We start from the raw sequence: 23,091 nt of genomic DNA on the forward strand, positions 1-23,091 counted from the left end.
GTTTCCTTTTCCTCATTTAGCTGGACCAGAGCCTAGCTGTTAAAATTTTTTTTCGACTGCCAAGTGCTAAAAGGGTTTAGTTTTTTAATTACTAAATGGATTTGATTTTTTTCTAAACATAATAAAATAGTTACAAGAAAGGTTTGTAAAATCCATGTTGTAAGCATACTGTTGTGCAGCTGTTTACTCATTAAAGGGCAGTGTGGTCTTTAAAATTCAGTTTGCTGGCTTGCAGTTTTTCTTTGGCCACCTGGGAAGAGGCGTCAAGCTCCTATGAAGAAAAATTCAACTTTATATTAGAATTGAATTTTTTTAGTATTTAACATCACTACCACAGAAACTTGTTTCATTTCTTAGTAAAAAGAGTTCATAATTATCACATTGCGAAACACAAAATATTGGCTTTTTCTAATCCACGTAATCCGGCTTTTTCTGCTGCTACCTTGATGTGGCTTTGCTGGTTACTGATGAGGAATTCGAGCGTTTTGCCAGCAATAGTGTTGGAGGAAACACAAAAGGACTAAAGAGGAGGGGCCCTCACGATTCCTTCTCTCTGAGCCAGGATATTTCTAGAGCTGACCCATTTAAACAGGCCGGTGAAGCTGCAAGTGCAGGTGCTTGTAAAGACTGCAACCAGCATGTACATGTATTAGGGATAGCATTAGCTCTGAAATAGAGGAAAGTGTCACAGCGGATTTGCACACGTTCGTTGATAAGTGGAAAGTACTCAGTGAGTAGTTTCTGTGTCAGTGGTTCCAAGCCCCATCACGTGTTTTATTCAAATGCAGCAAACAGGAAACAAGTTCCAACAGTCCAACTTTCATGAAAGGGTATAAAGACGAGTCTTTTTTCATTTTAGTTAAAAAATGTGAAATCGTGGCTGTTACAGCCTTTATACTGCTTTCTGCAGAGCTGCACAATTAGTACAACCCAGTACTGCTTTGTATTGTACGGCTGTGGGAGGGGGCCTGAATAATATCCATATTTAGAAGGCCCTCATTGATCCTCTCTGAGGCACAAAAGATTTGTTGTGTCCACTCTTGAATGGTCGGACTTTAATGGAAGCCGGGCATTACGAAACCTCCTGCTGACTGCATTCTGGGATTAAAAATTCTTTTGAGAAATCTGAGCAAAAATGTGGAAAAAAATTATCAGAAAAGGAAGAAGTTTGTTCTAAATGTGTTTTGCCTTTAATGCAGACAGGAGTGAGTGATTCCTAAGCCGAAATAGCAGATGAGAGGAGAGTGTGTGATAAAGATTTAATTAAACCTCGCCATGGGATGTCTTACTGTGACTCCAGAGGGAAGGACAGACGAGTCTGTGTTTGCTCAGAGTTGCTTTAAAAGTGCTTCTCACTTGGGCCCACATGTGCAGGGTGTGGGGAAGCCTGCATCCGCCCGGGTCCTTCCTCCAGTCTTGTTTTATCACTGCAGGCTATTCTCCCCGTGACAAACCTCGTGTTCATTTTAAGCGATCAAACACCAGAGAGAACCTGGAGCAGAAATGCGAGATGCACCTCCACTGGGCTGCAGGTTGCTGAGAATTTGCGAGCAATTTTCACCTCCCCGTGTCTCGCCTTTCGTGACGTAGATTTTTATGGTCCCCCGCAGGCGTCTCCCATCAGCACTTTACTTCATTACTTCTGAAATCGCATCTCTCTCTCTTTTGCGCCCACTCAGTGTGGGTTGCCATGGATACACCTCCCAAATGGCTTGGCTCGCACATGAATTTGTTTATAAGTGTTACTTGGAGTGGATTGGAATGTTCTTTTTTTGGTGCAGCAAAGGCAAACATCATTTTCCAATTAAACACTGGAATCATGACACGTCACAATTAATGAACTCCCAGTTGTTTTTTTATTTTTAATCTATAGCTGTGCTTTCCATGGCAAATATTACATCACACACTTTCACTTATCTACCAGTCTCTAGTAATCGCTCCTTCCTCTAGAAAAAAAAGGAGAAATCTTGCAACACTTAATCTAATCTAGTTTTATTTAATCAGAATCAAAGCCAGGAAGAATTTTAAAGGGCCCTGCTGAGCTGAAAGACCATCTAAATACTTCACATCTTTAAATCCTCATGAAAGCCCAAAGTCAGAGTGATGTGGAGCACCAAAACAGTTTTAGCCAAAAAAAGAGATGGACAGAGAGGATCCGGCTGTTTAATATGCTGAAGACTTAATCAAAGTTTGCTTGGAATTAAGAGGAGAATCGAGTGCATCTCCCCCCAAGTATTTAAGATTCCTCTCTGCTGCACTTCAATCCCATCGGAATACAAGTCCAAACAAAATATGCTGCTAGATTTACAAAGAAAGTCTGTCCAAGGGGCCCTAATGCAGGCTGTGTGAAATATTTAGTACTGCATGGATAGCAGGCAATGTCTCCTGCTTCCTTGAGATATCTTGTAAAGTAAAGCTGTTTATTTTTGCCGTACCCTTCATCTACTGGGTTCCTATTCCAAACCTATAAGAGATTAAGCCGTTTTACATTTTACTCGATGCATCCCAATAACTCTTATTAATAAATTTCCCTCCCAACAGAGATGGATAAATCAGGACGGGAGTTTCCAGAGACACTTAATCAAACATAGAGGCTTTGAGGAGCCAGATAGCCAAAGGGTTTTTTTACCCAGAGGCACAAACACTTGTAGGAGCAGCTGAGGCCCCGTGAAGCTGTGCCCAGTTCTAATGCTGTTACTTTGTGGCAGCGCAGGTTTGATTGATCCACATCACTTGGGCCTCTAATCAACAGCCAGCTATTGATTTTTCTCTCCATGGACACCAAGAGTTGCCTAAGACACCTGCTGGCAGCCAGCTGACAGACATTTCTGCATGCTAACCAGCAGCTGATGCAGTCTGATGCCAATGCATTGTGCTGAAGAGGATGATTCACACATACTCAAATAGAGCCCACTCTCAGGAATGCACAATGTGAGACCCACTGTATTCTGAATCATAACTCGCACACGCGGTGTGCCACAGATGGGGTCTCAGTCGGTTCTGGTGTTTTGTAACCGGCAGAAAAGTCGGGATTGGTAATAAAATGAAGTAAAACAGCGGCTGAAACAGCAGAGGTCTGAGATTCCTGTGGACAGCTGAGCTCTGTCAAAGCTGCGTTGCAGTCTTCAGCTCTGTTTGTCTGCAGCGATTTCCATCCACCCAAGGGTTGCTTCAGTAAGCAGTTTTCCTTCAGCAGTCACATGTGGTGGAGCTGCTGCTCATGACTGACTGAACCTGTTATCAGTTTCCTCCAAAGGATGTGATGGCATTTCTCCTGAAAACATATCCACTTTTTACTCGGGTTACATGTTTTTTCTTTAACTTATTGTTCATTTTTGCATTTGATTACTCAAAACACATCATACAGGTTTTTGTTTTTAGGATATGCTGAAGTGTGGGTGGGATTTGGGCCTTCTGCATAGAATTTAAGGATGCAGGCATTATATGAAGCAGGGGTCTCAATCTGGTGGCCTGCGGGCAATTCACAGCCCCTACGTTAATATTTTGCATCCTCCACCTCAATATGAAAGTTTACTAAGCATTATCTCTGCATATTTATGCTTCTTTGATGAAAGCTTTGTGTTTGATTTGTGATATTTCAGCCTGCTTTATGTTTAAACTTTGCATTTGCTATTGTCGTTGGGACTTTTTGTCAGAAAAGTCCTTGGCAACAGTTGCTAGCGTTGTTAGCTTCACAGGATACACAGAAAATATTGCTTAGTAGTACATAGACATGAATAAATGTTTAATAAACTTGTTCCATAGACATAGGCAAAGATATAGACAGTGGACAAACAAACATATTTTTGACACAATAGAAACCCCATATGGCCCAGCCTCAGCCAGACTGCCTTCTGTGGCCCTAAGGTCGATTGAGTTTGAGTACCCTGACATAAAAAAATATCACAAAAAGCAGTTTTCTTAACTCGATGTTTTCCTTTCAAGTTCACTAGGTTGCTGGAACCTTTCTTAGCTACTGTTGGGAGAAGGGTACAACCTGGACAGGTCGTCATGTCTGTTGCAGGGCCACACAATCCCTCCCACACACACACATACCTGGGTGCTGTTCAGTAGGGATGTAAGAAAAAATCAGTTCAAGGAAATATCACAATACTTGGTAATACTTACGGTACCAGCTCAGTGGCCTTTTGGAAGAGTGTCAGTCCTGAGACTATAAGGTCATGAGTTTGAATCCCGGCCTCATACCAAAGACTCGAAAAATGGGACCCAGTGCCTCCCTGCTCACTCAGCATTAAGGGGTTGGACTGGGCTGGAGTGCGGCTGTGTCTGCAGCGCACCGCTCCCCCAGGGGATAAGTCAAATGCGAAGGACAAATTTCACAAACCTTTGAGTGTGAAAATTAATGGGACTTAACTTGTATTGATTTAAAATACCGCCAAGGCAATATTTAATAATTATTTGAAAGCAAACATGTATTTCAGTCTTACTTTTGTGTCTTAAATTACTAAAAGAAAAGCACCCTGGATTTGCTTGGGTAAAAGCAACTTGTTTATGAGATACAGTTGTAATACTAAATGTAATACTAATTGTTCTGATCATACAACTTTACTAATAAAAATAATAATAATAAAAATAATAGTAAAAGTGTAATTTTCGACCTCTGGCCGGCAGGAAGATAAAAAATGACCAGCAGATTTCCCGGAAATGCCCAAAACAGCCCAGGCGAACAGACGCATTGCTGCTAGGAGACTGCACACCCCAAGATCCCCCCATAGACTGTATATAAAATAACTGGACGAAGCAAGCCCCCCAACTTCCGTGTTCCATATAGGAAGTACCACTGGGTTGCAAAAAGGCCAAAGTCCCATTGACTTACATTGAGAAACAGACAGTTATTTCTCAGTCATTTTATATCTCAGAATAATCATTCTTCCTCTGCTGCTTTCTGCTTAACTTCTTTTTTATAATCCTAATTTTTATTCAAAGATTTTTTTCCATTATCACAAGTTATTAGAGTTATAAATTGACCAATCAGATGGCTCAATAAGCGTTTGTGGGTCTGACGTCGAACGTCTGGGGGGTTTGATTGACAGATGACGGGTAGCCAATGGGAGCAGACTTCATCAATGGGTCCGTGAAGACCTTTTAACACCTACTTTACAATTCAACAATGTACCAATCATTGTCCTACTGTTGTTTTCCTCAATGGAATGTACCGATGCAGCAGTTTAAAACAACAAGAGGAGCATGCTGTCCACATTTTTAGATGAGGATTTACTCTGTAGAAATAGATTTCACTCTGAGGTTATGTGCTTTGGACTTTTTTCTTTGTTTAATGTTCATTTTTCACTTTTCACTCGTATTTTCAAACAGAAAAAAGATCCAACTGTTCACTTGTTAGGATGGTTATTTATTTTAAATACCGCTGAACGCGCTTCTCACGTGCATCTGATCAGACTGTAAACCTGCATGTGAAGTAACGCTGTGGCTCGCGCGAGGGGGCCGCGCGCAGTTCGGGCACGGCGTCACCCAAATGCTCCTTTTATCTCGACAAAAAGGAATAAATGTAAGTAAATCCCAAAGGACCGCTGACAGAATCAACTGTTGGAATGGTTCTCCCTCGGCTTCAGCAATGACTTGTACAATTCTCTCGAGGCGACGACGATGAAGTTGGCTTCCGATTCACAGCGAGAGCGTTCCACTGTATTTTTCGAACTCAGACCACCTAAAAACAGGTCCTGTTCGGAAAATTCGGAAGCCAGCTTCACGGTCGTCTCAAGCCAGCGTTTACATCCGCGGTCCTGTGGTCGAGGCGTGGAAGGAGGTGGACGGTTGCAATAAACTCACTCCTGATTGGCGACAGTACTTCCTGTAGATTCCATGACTCAGCTATGACTCAGACCAATCGCTGAAGATTGTTTGCAAATGGCGGTATCCATTTCAGGAATTGACGGGGAAAGCGGCGGCCTACTTTCGCGAGGAGAGGAAGTAATGCATTTCCAATGGGGGACCTCGGTGCTTGCTTTGTCCATTAATTTTTACAGTCTATGGATCCCCCTCAGTGCCCCCCTTCCTCTTGAAAACACGCACAGCCACGCCCCCAGAGGCGCAGGCTGAGACACGCCCCCTCCTCTTCCTCCTCGCTCACACAAACACGCTCTCTCACAAAGCCGTCAGCGAGAGCGGTGATGCGGACGGCATCACGGAGGACGGAGGTGCTCGGCTCCCAGCAGGTGCACCGGGGGGTGGGGGTGGCTCGAGCCTCTCCTCGGGAGGAGATGTCCGCGGCATCACGACAGCAGCTCTCTGACGAACCGGTAAGGCCTCTCCCGCGCGCTCTCTGCATTTTAGATGCTCAAACTTACCGAACTCCCCGCGCCCCCGCTTGGCGGGGAAGGTTCTGTTCTGTCCACATCGCTAATGATGTCATCAGGCCTCAAAGGCGTCGGGTCAGCACGGAGGATGGGGGCCGCGCCGCAGCACCAGAATGGGGGAGAAAAAAGGGGCGCAGAAGTGCGTTAGAGCAGGAATTTAGTAATGGATGAAGCTCTCTGCACCTTACAGCCTGCGGATTGGGAGGGGGGCTTTCAGCAAGATCTGCATTAGGTTTGGATTTTCTAGGAACCTTTGCAGAGGACAGAATCCATCTCAGACTTATTTACTGCAACATCCTTAGATTTATGCTAAAAAAACTAATTGCTATAATGTTCTCCTTTTAAGCCCTTTTAGTAACACCCACCGGTCTCAAACAGAGGCTTTTTGGATGAATATTAGTACATTTTTTTCCCCAAGTGAGATCTTGCCCTCTGTGAGCAACTGCAGCATTACTCAATGGTTTTCTTGCTGTGTGGTGTAGTCATGGAGACAGTATGGCATGCTGTTTTATACTGCCTGAAAAAGTGTAGTTTCTTCACAGACACACAAGTGACTCAACAAGAGATTTGAAGGTTACGAAGTTGTTTAAATCCACTTGCTTTATCTGTTGTTTTTGTTTTAAAGAAGTGTGGAATCGAATGCTACCATTTAGGAAAAAAGGATGAGTTTGTTTTAGATGTAATATGAAGAGTGTTGAGTAGATATGCTTTTCTGAACATGAAAGCACAGGGTAAATAAAGTAGGAAACATTTACCATCATTTCTGTACTATTGGCGCACCGGATGATGAAGCCCACCGTCAAGAAATTTTGAAATTACGTCATATATAAGGCGGACTGAACTATAAGGCGCATTAAGCCAGGCAAAAGAGTCAGTCATAAGTTTGTCAGTCAGTCAGACTTTATTAACTGCATCCACGGTAACTCCTGAACCTGTTTGTAACACGCTACATGTTTGCCACGTTAGAACAGAGTACCTGTAACGCCCAACCTTGTTTGTAACATGACTGATACAGCTAATGCTACGGTCAACAAATACAACTGCCACCGCGCGATGGGGAGGCATCAGAGCAATCTTCAAGATTTCATACTGTCCAATTTTTTTCAAAATCGTTGGTGTGGTCATGAATGTAGACGGTGGCAGTCGTGGAGAATGGGCTGCTTTTTATATGGCGGCCAGTGGAACTTGATGTGGACTGTTACCGATCTAAGATATTTACACAGTGTCCAATTAGACCTGCTGCCGACTGGCGATTCCGTCAGTCACCGCCCTGTGGCTGCCTAGCTGTCACCCTATTTCGTAATGGCGTCATCCCCACCTGTTACTGGACTGCCACCGGACAACCTCAAAATGTGCCCGGGCGGCCACTTGCCAATGTCAACTTTTAGATAAAAATCGTCTGATAAAACATGTCCATAAAACTGCATTTTTTTTTAAAAAACCTTTATGGCCGCAGTGTAACATGCAAAAATGCATCTACCGCCTCCTGACTACAAATGCTGCCGTATGGCCACCTGCCAACGTAAATGAAAAACTTGCATATAAGTCGCCACGTGGTAGCATTTTGGGATATGTGACCGTAGCCTAAAACGTGACTATGTTAACTCCAAAACTTTTTAGTAACAAGTAATAAAAACAAAACACACAGACAATCCGACACCGCCACATGTTAGCTGTGTTAGCATATTTACAATAATACCCAACTTGTTTGTAGCATAAATAATCCAAATAAGGCACTCTGGATTGTGAGGTGCACTGTTGTTTTTTGATCAAAATTAACGCTTTCAAGAAGTGTGAAAAGTACTGTAGTGTATAGGAAATAGCTGTTCCTTGATCAATTCTTCAGTATTTGTGCAAACATTTTAACAATTTATTCAAAGAAGATGACTCAGTAGCTTTTGACAGAACTGGTAAAGTTAATTTGCTTTCTAAAACATAATGACTATTTCATCAAACTATATTTAGAAAGGAACCAAATATATATATATTTTTTGCTGCAATAAATGAAGATTTAGAACCTTTTCTTTGACACATTTATTACAAATAAGTTAAAACAGTTGACATATGAGTTTGTTAGTCGTCAAAATTACCTTGTCAGTGAAGGAGCATCTGGTAATATACATAGTGCAGTGTTTTTTAAGGAACAGCAAAACGTTATTTTTAATATTTACTTTGCCAATAAAAAAACAAAATTAATATCTATATTATTTATGCCCATGTTTACGCAACTGAAAAACATCTAGACTGTAGTGGATGCAATTGTAAAAAAAGTATTTTAATTTTCTTTGATTTTTTTTTTTTTTGCTATGTTTTATCCCCTTTTAGAAAAACAAATACACAGAACTATTTCAAAAAATGTTGCAACCTTGTATCCTTTCTTTTTAAGTAGTAGCAACAAACTACGCATTTCATCCTACTAGCTTCTGTGAAACCACGCAGATCTGCGGGTTAGTGTGTTAAAGCAGGTTGAGAGCAGAAGTGATATTTAGGTGTGCTGTGGAGACATGACGGGGAGATGGCTGGTCAGCCCTCTCTCCTCATGATGAACAGATGGCAACACAGGGTTTGCTCATGGGTGAGTGCCAACAAGAAAGACCATGTGTCTGTTAGGCACATAAAAAAACAATTGTTGGAACATTTTGTCCATGGGATATTTATTAGGTTTTAGGTATTTTTTTCTTTAAAAATGATAACAGTTTAAATCACGCAGGAAGGTCTTGGTCTAATCATAAGTTGCCAAGTGCAATGTTGATCCAAGACATTGCAGTGACAAAATGTGATGGCTTCATCGTTGACCTTAAATATGTTATCATCATCCATATTAGCTACAGTTGTAACAATCTCTCATATATTGTTTATTTTTTTTTTAATAAGGGGTTTAACATTACTTGGTTCCTGTTTAGGTAAAATAACTTAACTTTTAGTTGCAATTAGTTTGCTGTTTGTACTGTCATACACGTTAAGAAGTTGGTGTATATGATGTGCCCTACACATTTATTCAGATCATTTATGGAATAGTTTTATTTCCAGTTAATTAATGTGGGGTAATATTTACAATGGCTCTTTTAGATGTATTTTGCAAAACATTTATAAAACAGATATCCTTGTTTCTCAAATATAATGTTGAGATGTGGCTCTTAGTAGAAAGTCATCTTTTACTTGGTTGCAAACAAGTAACTGCACCAGACACCCAATTCCTGTATAAGATAAATAATCTCGCATTTGTGCCAACTATTTTTTTTCAAATCCCTGGCTTTGTTTGTGCAAATGTGAAAGCTTATCTGACTTGTTCTGTGACCCAAACAAGTGAATACCGGTCTACTAAAAAACTCAGATGGAGTGTAAATGAAGAACAAATAAAAAAAGACAAAAGAATATGTTTAGGACCCATTAATTGTCACATAAATGAAAGTGTAAAATTTGTCCTCTGCAGATGACCTTTCTCTTGAGGCAGTGATGAGTTAGGCACAGCTGCACTTGGAAACCATCTGGCAGTTTAACCTCCTCTTGTTGAGAATCAGGCAGTGAAGTATTGGGATCTATTTTTAGAAGAGTCATAAATTTTGATTAGAAAAATAGTTGAACTTTTAGTAAGGAAAGTGAATCCAAAGAAGTACAAATCAAGAAAAAAGTTGTAAAGTTGGTTCTTTTTTTCCTGGTCAATTGTTAATTTTTAGAAATAGTGCTCCCAAACAAGAACCTGTTTTAACTGCACCCCGTTTGCAGGTGATGTGGCTTGCAACAGGGGTTCCCAGGAGTACAGCATGAAAGTTTCAAACAAACCCAGATGAAGATAATAATTTTTTTGGCATCGGTATGCTTGATTTATCTGAGTCTGCAGTAGTGTTCTGGTCCTAAAGGGCCCTAAGAACTATTTTCAGCACATCCGAGTAAATGTTACCCAAAATCACTCTCCGGGCCTTTATGTTAATAATCAAATGTATATTTAATGAATTCAAGGTACATTTACCTGTATTTTTGTCTGCCCTGTTTCACAGGTTGTGTTGATTCTGAATCACACCGGCTGAAAAACGTTGGAGTTTCTCTAAGATGACACGGACACATCCCCCTGATATTCTGGCATCAACTCTGTATCAGGATATTGCACTAAACCCTAACCAAGACAATTATATTACTCTCCACTCCTCAAAGCAATGTGACTTGAAAATGATTGACAAATCAGAGATCATTAACAAAAGACACTGCCGCAGTTTTGACTTCATCGAGTCACTGGATGATCCACAACCTTTTTCCTCCTCAATGGAGTACTCTAACAAGAGGTCAGAACATCAGAACTTAAACAAAGATCTCTGGAACGGATTGGATCAGCCAGGACATCTTCGCTTTTCGTCTCCTGATCTTTTCAACAACAAACACTACCAGCAGAACAGTGCACGAGACAAGAGCAGCTATCTTACTTGGTCAGATTCCAAAAGGAGATCAAGATCTCGAAGTGCTCCCAGGATTAAAGCTACTCTAACACCTGTGCCCATCACTGTATCTTCACCAGGAGACAGGAAGGGGAGGGAAGGATCTGCCACAGTAGATGCCTCAAGGACCTCTGAGACATCACGAGAATCTTCAAATAGAGCTTTCTTGAATGAGGTGCACCCTATCAAACTGCAGCCTCACTCCCCTCTCTATGTTTCTGACTGTTTTGTAGAGGAAAAAACAGAAAAAACTGCTGCAACTCCTCATGTTAGATGCCGTGTTGACATCAAACCAGATGCTGCTGTCCTGCAGCACACTTTGGGACAAGTTCCCAATACACAGACGGAAAATCTTTGGCAAAGACATTCTCAGGCAAGTAGCAGGGGAGGTTTGTATGTACCACGGCAGTTTGTCTCCTCACCAACACCCACTCCAAGTGAATGCTACAGTGGAGATTTTAGACATGGATATCACTATAGCAGCAGAATGTCTCCCATCTCTTACCAGCATGTAGATGCACACAGAATATCCTCACCAACAGTTCCATATCTGAGTCAAGAGCAGAGAGCTTTCTCTAATCCAAACATACCAACTAAGTTTTTCTACACAGAGGACCCTGTTCGATACACCGTTCATCCTCACTCAAGGGCCTACATTCAGGATGATCGCTCCAGTCTTACCAGCTTTGGTAGTACAATGACAAGTCAGTATGATCCCAGTGCTCGATGGGTGCAAACCCTTCCAGTAAGGTCGTATTATTCTGACCACCGTACCAACAGAGAACCAGCACTGTCAGTATACAGCAGGCCCTACTCTACAACCGAGGCAGGGCCATATTTTTCTCAAACTCCACTGTCTAGAGCTTACTATGGAGAAGAGAATCGGTTCTATCCATATCATGTAAGTGGTCCAAGGTTTTATCCCAAATCAATCGGCTCTCCTGAGGAACAGTACTTTTCACAAAGGATGTATCACACAGAGGGTCGTCATCGCCCTCGTTTCTCGCATGCTTTTTCAGATGACTGGTATCGTTCAAGTATATCTGGCTATTCTAATCATTCCTCCCATTCCACACCACTGAGTGGAAAGCAAGACATTAGTGTAGCCCCATGGTTTACTAACAGCTGCACAGACACAAGTCGGCTTGGAGCAGATGTGAAAAACCAGTCCAAGTCCTGGGACAATATTCTGTATCCAAGGCATGAAAGGGAGCAAACTGTGCCACGTGGACGCAGTTATGAGAACCTTTTTTACCAAGCAGGGCATGGGACATCCTCTGATGCTACATCTAAACCTGTAATACTAAACCTTTCAAGTTCACCAAGGCGATATGCTGCTCTTTCTCTCTCAGAAAACTCATTGGAGAGGGGTTCTAACAACCACTGGAGGAACACCAGAAGTCAGCACTGGTTTGTCACCCCAGAAATCACCATAACAGACAATGACATATGTGGAGAAAACAGCAGGCGGCGTGAGGTTCACTCTGTTAGCTGGAACACCTTAGGCAGTGAGAAGACACCAACTCAAAAGCAGCTTTCCAACACAACAGAAATAACCAAAGAAAGGAAACACAACAATTTCTCCCTTCAGCAGAGTCTAGAGCAACTGGATGAACTATTGGCTGATTTGGTTGTTGACTACAAACCACCTACTACCAAAAAGTCAAATGAAAATCTTTTAGACCAGTTAAAACAACTGATCACTGATGATGATGACAAAGAGAAAGAAGCATCTGGACTTGAAGACTTAGAATGTCTGAACACACACCTCCCATCCTCAAAATCCAGTCCTGACACAATTAAAGATCCTGACAGTGGCTGTGATGCTCTACAGAGGAGTGCAGAGGAATGTTCTCCAGACCACAGCACAGATGAAGATGAAATTATGGTTTGTGGTAATAAAAAGTGCAACCAATCTGAAAATATGTTCAATGCATGCTTGTATTTTAAATCTTGTCACAGCTGCTACACCTTCTACTGCTCACGAAACTGCCGCAGGGACGACTGGGAAACCCACAAAGAAACTTGCTTGTACGGTCGCGTCAGCAGTGTCTGTCGGCATACTCTTAAATTCTGCAGAGAGAATTCAGAGATCCACAAAGCCTTTTCACGTATTGCGAAAGCTGGCTACCTTTCCAGAGGAAGAGGCGTTCTCTTTCTAGGTTTTGCAAATCCAGAAACAGCAGATCACTTTCTGCAGGTTGGACTGGAAAGCCTCCTTATTTCTCCCACATACTTATCTCTGAGAGAGCTTGATGGCTTCAGGGACAACTTAGGTGAATACTGCAAAGAATTGCAGCAGGCAGGTAATGAATATGACCCAAATGAATGTTTCCTTCTAAATGTATCCATAGCTGTTGGTGAACTAGTGCCTAATAGACCATCACCAAGAGTCCAAGCCCCGACAGTTCGGAAATATGCAAAGGTGTCCCTGGCTTCTTCAAGTCCTGATAAAAAGGTACTTAAAAAGGATGCTGAAATGGAAACTCTCATCCTCACTCCGCCTCCAGGCACACCGGACATTGACAAGGAGGGAGAGGAAGGACGAAAAGCCAGGGAGGTGTGCTTTGTCAACATCCAGCGTGAGCTCAGGACCAGGGGAGTCTTCCTCCGCCATGAATACCCCAAAATCTATAACCAGCTTTGTGAGTTTGTGGAGACCAACAAAAGATTCACTCCTACCACGATTTATCCAATAGATAAGAGAACAGGGAAACAGTTTATGTGCATGATCATGGCTGCATCGGAGCCAAGGACCCTAGACTGGTTGGGAACACCTCATCTCTTGGACGATATTATATAGTATAGCACTAAATACATGTTAATGATGTCAGCAACACTAAATGTACCGATTGTTGATACATTCTGTGTAATTTACCAAATTGATTTAGTTACCAAACATTTATTTTAAAACATGTATGTATATAGAGATGTTTTCTCCTACTTAGTTCTGTTGCCACACACAGTCAAATGATTACACCCGCAGCAAACCTAATCTTTTACACGTTTGCTAATGTTGGTTTTGTCTCAACCCTATTGCACTCTGAGGAGTTAATAGCCTGCATGTAGACTAGGCTGAAACTCAGCAATCTAGGTCTTAAGATGTACAAAGATGTTATAAAGCACAGAACTATTCCAGCAGCGCACATGTATTGGCGTCCACGTAACAGTTGGCACAGCCATATTCCATTTTGCTGTAGTGATTTGCTTTCTATTAACTCTTTTATCAGGAATTAATATTAGACACTGCAGCAGAGCTTGTAAAATCACATTTGTTATTCAGTATTTAAGTAACATTTCCTTGGTAGTTGTGTCGCTATTCATTTTATTCTTATAATATTAGTTTGTTTTTGAAGACAAGTAAAAACCATCCAACCTTTCATTTTATCAAGGAATATAGCTGCAGCATATTTTAGCTTGTGGAAGAGGCTTGATGTCATTCTTGTATATATTGCTTTGTTTGAAAGTGGCCTTCAGTTGAAAACAAACAAATGCATTTGACACAAAGCATTGTATGGGGATAGCTATTTTTAAAGGTTTGACAGCTCTAGACAGGTTCAATGATCTACCATTGTAAATAGATAATTATTTTGCTCAAAGGCATGTTATTTATATTCAGATATTTTAATATTGCTTTTGCTTTTAAGCAAATTAATGATGTAAGTAATATACCATTTGAGGCTTAGAGACATAGGAGGTATAAAAACTGAGTTATTTGAACATCTTGACATATATCTGAAACTACATACCACAATATGTCCTTGATTAGAGTATATGCAATGAAGGAGCAACTTTGACATTGGTATTACAAAACCCTATTTTAATATTCACATAGAATATCTCCCTTGAATTAAGTAAGAGCTTAAAAGACTTTTTGCACTAAAGCGTACATGTTTTTTTAGATTGTTTCTAATAAAGTTGCAGCACTTATCTCAGAAATGCCTGCTGTAATTGCCATTGTTCACTAATATAAGAATGCTCTTTTACTTGTTCATCAATCTTTGTGCAAGACTTTCCTCGAGTTTCTATTTTGTGATGTTTATAACCTACATATAAATATAATAAATGGACTTTAAAGAGTGACAACCTGTTTTTCAAATGGACTTCTTTGAGAATGTTTTGGAACTGTTTTAATTTAAATATGACTGATCAACATTTCTGTGATGACCTACACAAAAAGTGGATAGTTGAGGTATTTGGGAATTCACATGTTTTGACACATGTGAAGAGATCATGGATAAAAAAATGTGACCAAAAGCAGCTCAAGTAAAGATGAATAGTGGCTTAAGTTAAACTACATTAATTTGTATTGCTTAAGTCTTAACAGATAGCATATAATATTCTTTAAAAAAAACAACATCGAAAGAATGTTGAATTTAAATTGAGTAGTTTTTTGCTAAGCGGACAAGGATTTATTTTCCTATCTAGTATGGACGATTGTAATATAACTATTTTTGAATATGCAAATACCAAATGCACTATCAAAAACCACTAAATTTGTCTTATGAATAATTTTTTACTGATGTTTAATGATGTTGTTTAAAGGAATTTATTTTTATTTAATGTTGGCTTTCTGAGTTCAGATTGTAAATAAGGAAAAACAAGTTTTACTTAAAATCTGTGCAGATTTTGTCAAAGGAACTCTTTTATTTTCTGCTGCTATACCACCATCTAGTGGAAAGAGATGCGTAACTCATGGTGAGTCTTAAAAACAGTCAACTGCACTGAATCATGTTTTATTTGTTGGATTTTTCTTTATAGAATTTTATGCAAAATCATGGAATGATATTTCTGGATATCTTTATCTTATCTTTTTGTCTGCTGCTCTTTTATACCTTCTTTTTTACACGATAGGCCTTGTTGGCCAAGTAACTTTAAAATTAAAAATAAAGTTTAATATCAAGAGAAATGTAAAGTTTTATCAAAACATTGAATAATCTGCTAAAGTGCCGATTGCAGATTGTTTTTCTTATGTCCAGAAAATATATCCATTAATGACTTATGATTGTTTACATATATACTCGTGATTCTATCCATATTTGCAGGCAATTTGCTCAAATCAAATTTCTCACCATTTTTACTTTTTTTAACCAATTAGGAAACACATGTCCACAATATAAATGAAAAACAGTAACAAGTCTGAACAAACGACAAAGTACATTTTTAGACTGAAAATAATTCGCCAACATTCAAGTTAAAGTTTACATATCAAGCGATTGTTAACAAAATCGTTTCTTACGTGGTTTATGTGTAGTATTCTCCATAAATAAGTGGCGGCTCCTTTACTAGCGACAGCCTTGTGCGCATGCGGGCTGCGCAGGTCTCCTCGTGATGACAGCAAATGACAGCACCGTCCGCCCTAGCTGAATCCAGTTGGAGACTGCTAACCGCCAACAAACAATTCTTCTAACTCGAGGCATTTTATGACCGTCTGTGTTTAGAGGTGTTGTGAACATTCAGTGCAGGCTAGTTGGACTTGGTAAGTATCTCACCTTACCCCAGTATGTGTTGTTGGTTAGGCTTCACATTAAATGATCCTGCAGCCTAAAGCTAAGCTAACTTGGCTAACTAGCTAGCTTTTCGTTAGCATGTTTTACTTGATTAGCAAATGTTGGACAAGTTAACTTGGTTAACGTTAGCACGCTGCTATTTAGCGGGAGTCTGTATCCTTCTAATTTGGTGGAAACACAATTTGTCTTTGCCATAAGGAATTTAGCATCTTGGCTTCGTGTATTGATTTAGTTCCTCCTGTCGTTTAGCTGTTCTAATATTGGTAATTGTTTATGTTGAATGGCTAAGGGTTAGCCCTTTTTTTCCCTTTTCTTTTTTACGAGTGACTGCTGGTCTATTAATGTTGTAAGACTCACTAAGAATATATTGTTGTACTTTATCTACACTGTAAGCTAGCTTAATAATTTACAATGGATTTCAATGTGAATAATTCTGTTGTTTGCTAAAAAAATGTGTTTAAAATGAACACAAAATCATTTTTAAGGTATTTTTGGAACATATTTTAATAACTAAGGGTTTACAGATTATGTTTATATGGACTTTTCTCCATTTAGGGAAATATTTAACATCATTCATATTCCCTTTTTTCTCTGTTGCATATAATGTCTCATTCAAAGCCTCTTATTTGAATGAAAAATATTTTTGCCTCAGATTCCATTCTTCATACCTATCTATTTTAGATTTTTAAATAATCTAATCTGTTTTTCCTCTGCCTGCTCACTCCACCTTTTTGTTTAGCCATCTTAAAAACAAAAAAACCAACATTTTTTTAAAGTCATTATTAACAATCTGCCAGTTGAGTCAGATTACTTTAATGCTGATCGTTTACCTAAAAAAAAATCTATTATGTGATTTTTGTGGTCATAGCTGTTCCTCTGAGTTTAGCATTTTTAGATAAGTATGGACACCTTCATTCACAGGGATTCAGAAATTGTTGTGACACTTGTCAGACAAAATAAAAAGTTAAACTGCATATTCTTTGTTCACTCAATTTGCCTGTTGAGTTGTAAGACATCAGAAGGGGAACTGTGAAGGGGATGTTGGCTAAGACTCATCGATGCTCATTGTTGAAAGTGAAAGTCTAAAAACAAACAAAAAAATCTGTGTTAAATTGGTTGCTCTGTTTTTACGTTTGTGGGAGGAGTCGGTTGTGTTTCAAACACTTAAGAGATAGCATACATTTTTAAATTTTTTACTTTTAAAGTACAGTTTTAGATTTGCACAAGTCCATATCATATGATTTGTGGGGTAGACTTATTTTAGATTTTTCCATTGCATTATCTATTATTTCACAAGACGGATCATAATGTTGCTCATCTGCTATTTTGCTACATTAACAAACATTCCAAATACATACTTAAAGGTGCCTGCTTACACACACACACACACACACATATATATATATATACATATATATTACTCTACAAGACTGACTTATCAAGCATTTTGAATGGCAACGAGGATATGTCAAAGGCTACCGATTCCATATTGAAATGGAACAATATGGATAGTTGTACGGAATGCTGATGGAAACTGGTAGATTTCTGTTAAAGATCCACTCCGATCACCTTTGGTTCAATTTTAAAAGTGTTCCTATTTGTCTTTTAATTATGATTATGCCATTTTTATCCAAAATAAAATGTCATTTTCTAGGTAGGACGTGTTTCTTAGAAGTTTAATTAGAAGTTCATCTCTAACTTGTTAGAGGACTGTTTGTGACGAGTAACCCCGGGCTTACAACGCTAGTGTCAAGGCTCGGTTGGGTTGCAGGAGTGGACTATCTACAGCCGATGGCTTACACTGGCTGCTGGTCCAGCCACAGCCTGTGAAAGCTCAGCCCAGACAGAGTAGTTCTGGATCTCTATGATCAGCTTCTCGTTGTCCATGGTTATGACTGACAACGCAGTGCTGCAACACACTTTGAGTAACCCGAAAATTACGTAATGTTTACGACACGCTGAAACCGGCGAGTTCAGCCGAAAGTTCGTTTTATTTTGAAAATATACCGGATGCACTTTAAATTCGCTCGCGTGGTTTCCGGTTTAAGTCGTGAATAGCCCCAACTTCACAGAAAGTGATGACGATCATCTGCGACGTCTGTCAAAATTTGAACCCAACGAAAATGATTTGCAGCGACTCAGAGGCCAGTCCACAGACGCAGGACGTGAACGCCTGCAGTGGAATGTTACGAAAAGACTACGCAACGGAGCCGTGACGCTGGCGGTGTAAGCGAGGGGTAAGCCCGTCCCCACTTCCCGTCATGCATCTGTTGACCCTCTCCAACTTAGAGCCTGTCATAACCCCAACCACAACTTGAATAAAAACACAGAAATGCCATTTTTTATTTAATTTTCTTTACAAATGTCCTCCATCATCAGAAATAGGTCACAAGAACATGTTACAAACACAAATTTCATCAGAATGGGTCCTTAAGCATATAAATGATGACAGAGGTCATGGAATCTTAATTCGATCTCCCCCTTTAAAACATAAGTTAATGTTTTACATTTTTTTGTACAGCAAAGGTGATCATCCTCTAACAGACTTTGTGTCATTAGGCTCTTCCCACACAACTTTCCTTTGAGGTAAAAAGGTCAGTTTGACAATATGTTAGCCTTCTTTGGTGAATTAAGACCAAAATTAAATGCAAAGTGTGAACTGCAATTAGATTAAGTTGTAAGCCTTCAAACAGCCCCATTGCCTAACTAAAGCAGATCTGTCAGACATAGCCAGGACACCAGATTGCCACCAGATTGTCAGCAAGTTCTCACTGTTAGGATGCTTGCTTCATTGTAACTGTCTTCTAGTCACTGGTGGTGAAACAATGTTACAGTTCTTCATACTTCCCATGCTGTGTATACTATACTGATCTGATAAATGAAAATTTCTGAATCAACTTACGAATATGGCTGATCTTCCAATGTTTCATTCGATAATGTAGCTGTGAAATTTATTGTTAAGAAAAGATGACACCTTTATTGTATCACAGAGAAATTTCACAAGGTTTATATAATTTCTTCTAGAATAGTAGTGTCATCTTTCTGTTTCATACCAGCAGTTTCTAGTTTCTACCTTGATCAACTCAGTTGGTATTCAACTCTTTTACTTGGTCCACCTGTGTGCTGTTAAATTGTAAAGGAGCAGTCCGAACGAAGGGGATGTTCCCTTAAAAATATATAACGCTTAATATTTGCTTCAGAGTCCAGTGATGAATTAAACTGTTTGGAGATTCAAGAGGAGTGCGTAGTTCTGCATGGCTCTGTGATGAACTGTCCAGGGTGTGTCCAGCCTTTGGTTCAGTGATGGACAGTGGCTCCAGCACACCCATGAGACATTAAATGGGATAAAGTGGATACAGAAAATGAGTAAGTGACTGGCTAACCCAAGAAGCAGTTGAGCAGTGCTTGACTAATCTATAAACAGGGGAAAGGGTAATTTAGCATAATGGGTACAAGGGGCCAATGAAAGGCTTAATACATTTTGAATTTAAAATCATTTAAACTTTTTTTGTTTGTTTTAAAGGATTCTCCCTCACATGCTCTTTTTTTATGTGTTTATATTGAGTTCATGATAGTAGCTTAAAGTCTATCTGTTAAGGTATCTGTCAATGTCAAATTTGTTTCTTCACTTCAGGTTTTTCAGCTTCAAAGTGCCTGGTTAAGTCAATAGACTAGTTTTTCTTCTTACTATTAATTGTTCACACAAAAACCTCTACATAAACCCAACTTGCCCAACTTTGTTTGTAATAGATTTAATTGTAAAGGATTGCCAGTCTTTCAAAATGACACTCCCTATTTTAATTGTGACGGTGGACGGTCTTGATCTTTTGTTTTGAGAATATAATGGCTTGTCCTGTGTAGTGAACACATTCCTGAAGAACTAAGCATGTTTGCACAACACTGATCTTCCTGTGTGTGACTGTGATGCACCAGTAAGCATTTCTTTTAGGATTAGCTTTGATTTCTCCTCATATTTCTGTTTCACGATGGTAATAATTACAAACAAAATTGGACTTGTTTTATATCACAATTTGTTCTAAAAAGTTTATTTCTCAATTTGTGGCTAATTATTTGCTGGATGTAGCTCTGTTTTTGAACTGAGAATTACTTTTAATCTGTCATCTTTTAAATTATTTCTATTGAGGATTTACCACCTAAAACTTATGATTTAGAGATGAGACACTAACACCATACATTTAATGATGTCCATATCATCAAACCATGTTTTTTCTATATTGAAGAGCATCTAGTCAATTTTCTTTTTTTTTTTTTAAATATCAAGTTCCTATGAAAGTTTCAATTCCAGTATTGATGGCATGAAGCAGGAATAAAGGAATGGGTTGCCAGACGTGTTTGAGCAGTGATGTTTGTGCCCATGGGGCAAATTAAACTTCTGCAAGAGAAACTTCGGTGACTCAAGTGGAAAATCACTAGCTGGTAATTGTTGTTTCAGTCAGAAACTTTTGTTTACATCACAAAAGGTGATACTTTCCTTCAGGTAATACTGTTGGATGTCAAGGAATAAGGTTGTTGATTGTAATATTTTGTTCTTCTTTCTTTGGTAGTGGATTTAGTGTTTTATGGGTGGAACAAATATGGCACTCGTTGGGCTATCTTCATTTACAAAAAATGACAATTATATTTTACAAGCGGCTTTTAAAATTGTAACGCATTAGAAAATCTTCCTACAAATATTTATTTTAATTTTTTTGAAATCACTTGCCATTTAAACAAAAAAAAAGAGTAGTAATTCAGAGATACTAATGAAAGTGTTTTTGTAGTTCTGAAATGAACTAGTGTTGCATATAGGCAAGTTGTGGTTATTACTGCTACAGGTGTGTAATGTGCATTTTTAGTGGGGCAAAAGAGTATTTGTCATTCATTGATTCTTGTTTTTACACTAGAAAAAAATGTAAGAGGTCTGTATTACTTTTCATACACTCTAACTGAGCGACAGAATGTAAAAAATGAATCTGGGAAATCACATTGTATGATTTTCTTTTTTTTCAAAGTAATTCTTCACATTTTTTGTTGGTGCATAAAAAGGATATGGTCCACTTCTTAATTTCCCCTTAATACTTTGTAATGTGACTCTGTTGGCAATGAAAGGTTTCATGTAGGTCTTCAACAGGTTTACATTGTATTTTTGGTCCTTCCTCCATGCAGATCTACATTCATTTCATTTCATTTCATTTCATTTATTGATTTATAAAGCACCTTCCACCACCAGTCAAGGAGGCCCAAAGTGCTGTACACAAGGAAAAACAAAAACCGAGCACTGTGCAATAGTAAAACATAAAAAAAGGATAAAAGACATAAAACCAAGTAAAACAATTTAAAAACAATGATAAAATCAATAAAACAATTTTAAAACAGAGATAAAACCACCATAAAATAGAATAAAAGGCTAGGCTAATGCTAAAAGGCTGTAGTGGAGGAACAATTCTTTTTTAAAACACTCCAAAAGCGTGATCTCTCTTATAGCTGGTGGCAACTGATTCCACAGTTTGGGAGCCAACACAGAAAAAGCACGGTCCCCCCTGAACTTACGTTTGGTTCTGGGAACCAGTAGCGTGCACTGGTCTGCGGAGCGTAAGGACTTAGTGGGGGAGTATTTTAAAACCAGACTAGAGAGGTAAGGAGGTGCCGTCCCTGCCAGTGACTTAAAAGTAAAAACAAGAATTTTGATAAAAATCAAGTATTGCACTGGGAGCCAGTTCAAAGAAGCCAAGATCGGGGTTATGTGGTCAAAGATCTGGTATGATTTGGGGCTGTCGCTGGGTGACTTTGAACCCTCTCCACAGAATGTTTTGTTGGTGTGAAGTCCATTTAAAAAAAATTAAATGCTCCATTTTGGTTTGTTCTAACCACATGACTTTCTCTGTCTTCCTCTGAATCAATCAGATAGTTTCTGGAAAACTTTAGATGGGCCTTGAAATGAGCTGGTTCAAGAGAGTGTGTGTGTTTTTGTACATGTGTGTTATGTAAAGTAATATTTTTTTGAGGTGGCTGGAAAACTCGGTTGATTAAGTGCAGACTGGCACATAATAAATCAGATTTTCAGTAATTTTGAATTTCTTCCATTTTCTAACAATTGCTCAAAGAGTTGATCTCTTCTCACTAAGCTGCTAAATTGTTGTAGATTACATTATTCCAGTCTTCTGCAGATTTATAATCTTTTTAAGATGTCCTAAGATAGTTCTTTGGTCTTGATGAGAAGTTGCAGTCTGAGTGTTTGTGTTTTTCATACAGAACCTGTTTAAGCAGGAGCCATTTATGCAGGTACATCTTTGACTTTTGTTTTTGAGTGCATTTTTGTCCACACATGTTGGGTCCAGGGGGTAGGAAGAAGTAATAGGTCTGTGTGAGTCAACATTCTGAAGTTGCAGAATCTGGCATATCTTTTTGCCTCACTGTAAAGGAAGGAAGACTGATTCTACAAATGTATTTAAAACAATGGGCCACTCCTAACGTAAGTGCAGTGCACAGAGAGCTCATGGAATGGATTTCTGTGGCCAAACAGCTGCATCAAAGCAATGCATCATCAAGTGCATTCAGAAGAGTCAGATGCAGTGAAGTAAAGCGCTCCGCACCTGGTCTTCAGAGTGAGTCTGCACAGACGCATTCTCTGAAGTGACAAATCACGCTTCTTCATGTGGAAAGCTGATGGATGTATCTGGGTTTGGTGGTTGCCATGAGAATGGTACTTGTTTGACTGTATTCTACAAAATGGGAAGTTTGGTGGAGATGAAGGGGTGTTTGTTATGGTGTAGGGTTGTTTTGAGGGACTTCTTAGTTCAGTGATTTTTTTTTTTT

At 39.3% G+C, this 23,091-nt stretch overlaps 3 protein-coding genes across 3 annotated transcripts in view; 2 read left to right on the forward strand and 1 right to left on the reverse strand.

The window, feature by feature from the left end:
* vgll4l (vestigial like 4 like) overlaps positions 1 to 16,123 on the reverse strand; it is a 34,697-nt gene extending 18,574 nt beyond the window's left edge. The window contains exon 1 of the mRNA XM_024275651.2: positions 16,005 to 16,123. The gene's annotated coding sequence lies outside the window, so the exon portion shown is untranslated. The remainder of the gene's footprint in view (positions 1 to 16,004) is intronic.
* unm_hu7912 (un-named hu7912) lies at positions 6,089 to 14,851 on the forward strand. Its single transcript, XM_024275646.2, has 2 exons — positions 6,089 to 6,278; positions 10,334 to 14,851. Exon 2 carries the CDS (start codon positions 10,386 to 10,388, stop codon positions 13,566 to 13,568), a length of 3,183 nt encoding a protein of 1,060 aa, XP_024131414.1. The 5' UTR covers positions 6,089 to 6,278; positions 10,334 to 10,385; the 3' UTR covers positions 13,569 to 14,851.
* gapvd1 (GTPase activating protein and VPS9 domains 1) overlaps positions 16,091 to 23,091 on the forward strand; it is a 28,551-nt gene continuing 21,550 nt past the window's right edge. Inside the window, exon 1 of the mRNA XM_024275645.2 lies at positions 16,091 to 16,244. The gene's annotated coding sequence lies outside the window, so the exon portion shown is untranslated. The remainder of the gene's footprint in view (positions 16,245 to 23,091) is intronic.

This window comes from Oryzias melastigma, linkage group LG9, assembly GCF_002922805.2.
Source record: "Oryzias melastigma strain HK-1 linkage group LG9, ASM292280v2, whole genome shotgun sequence".
Taxonomy (NCBI): Eukaryota; Metazoa; Chordata; class Actinopteri; order Beloniformes; family Adrianichthyidae; genus Oryzias; species Oryzias melastigma.

Excerpts from the sequence above, each read along its gene's own strand:
- unm_hu7912 (XM_024275646.2), top strand. The coding sequence starts at position 10,386 with ATGACACGGACACATCCCCCTGATATTCTGGCATCAACTCTGTATCAG.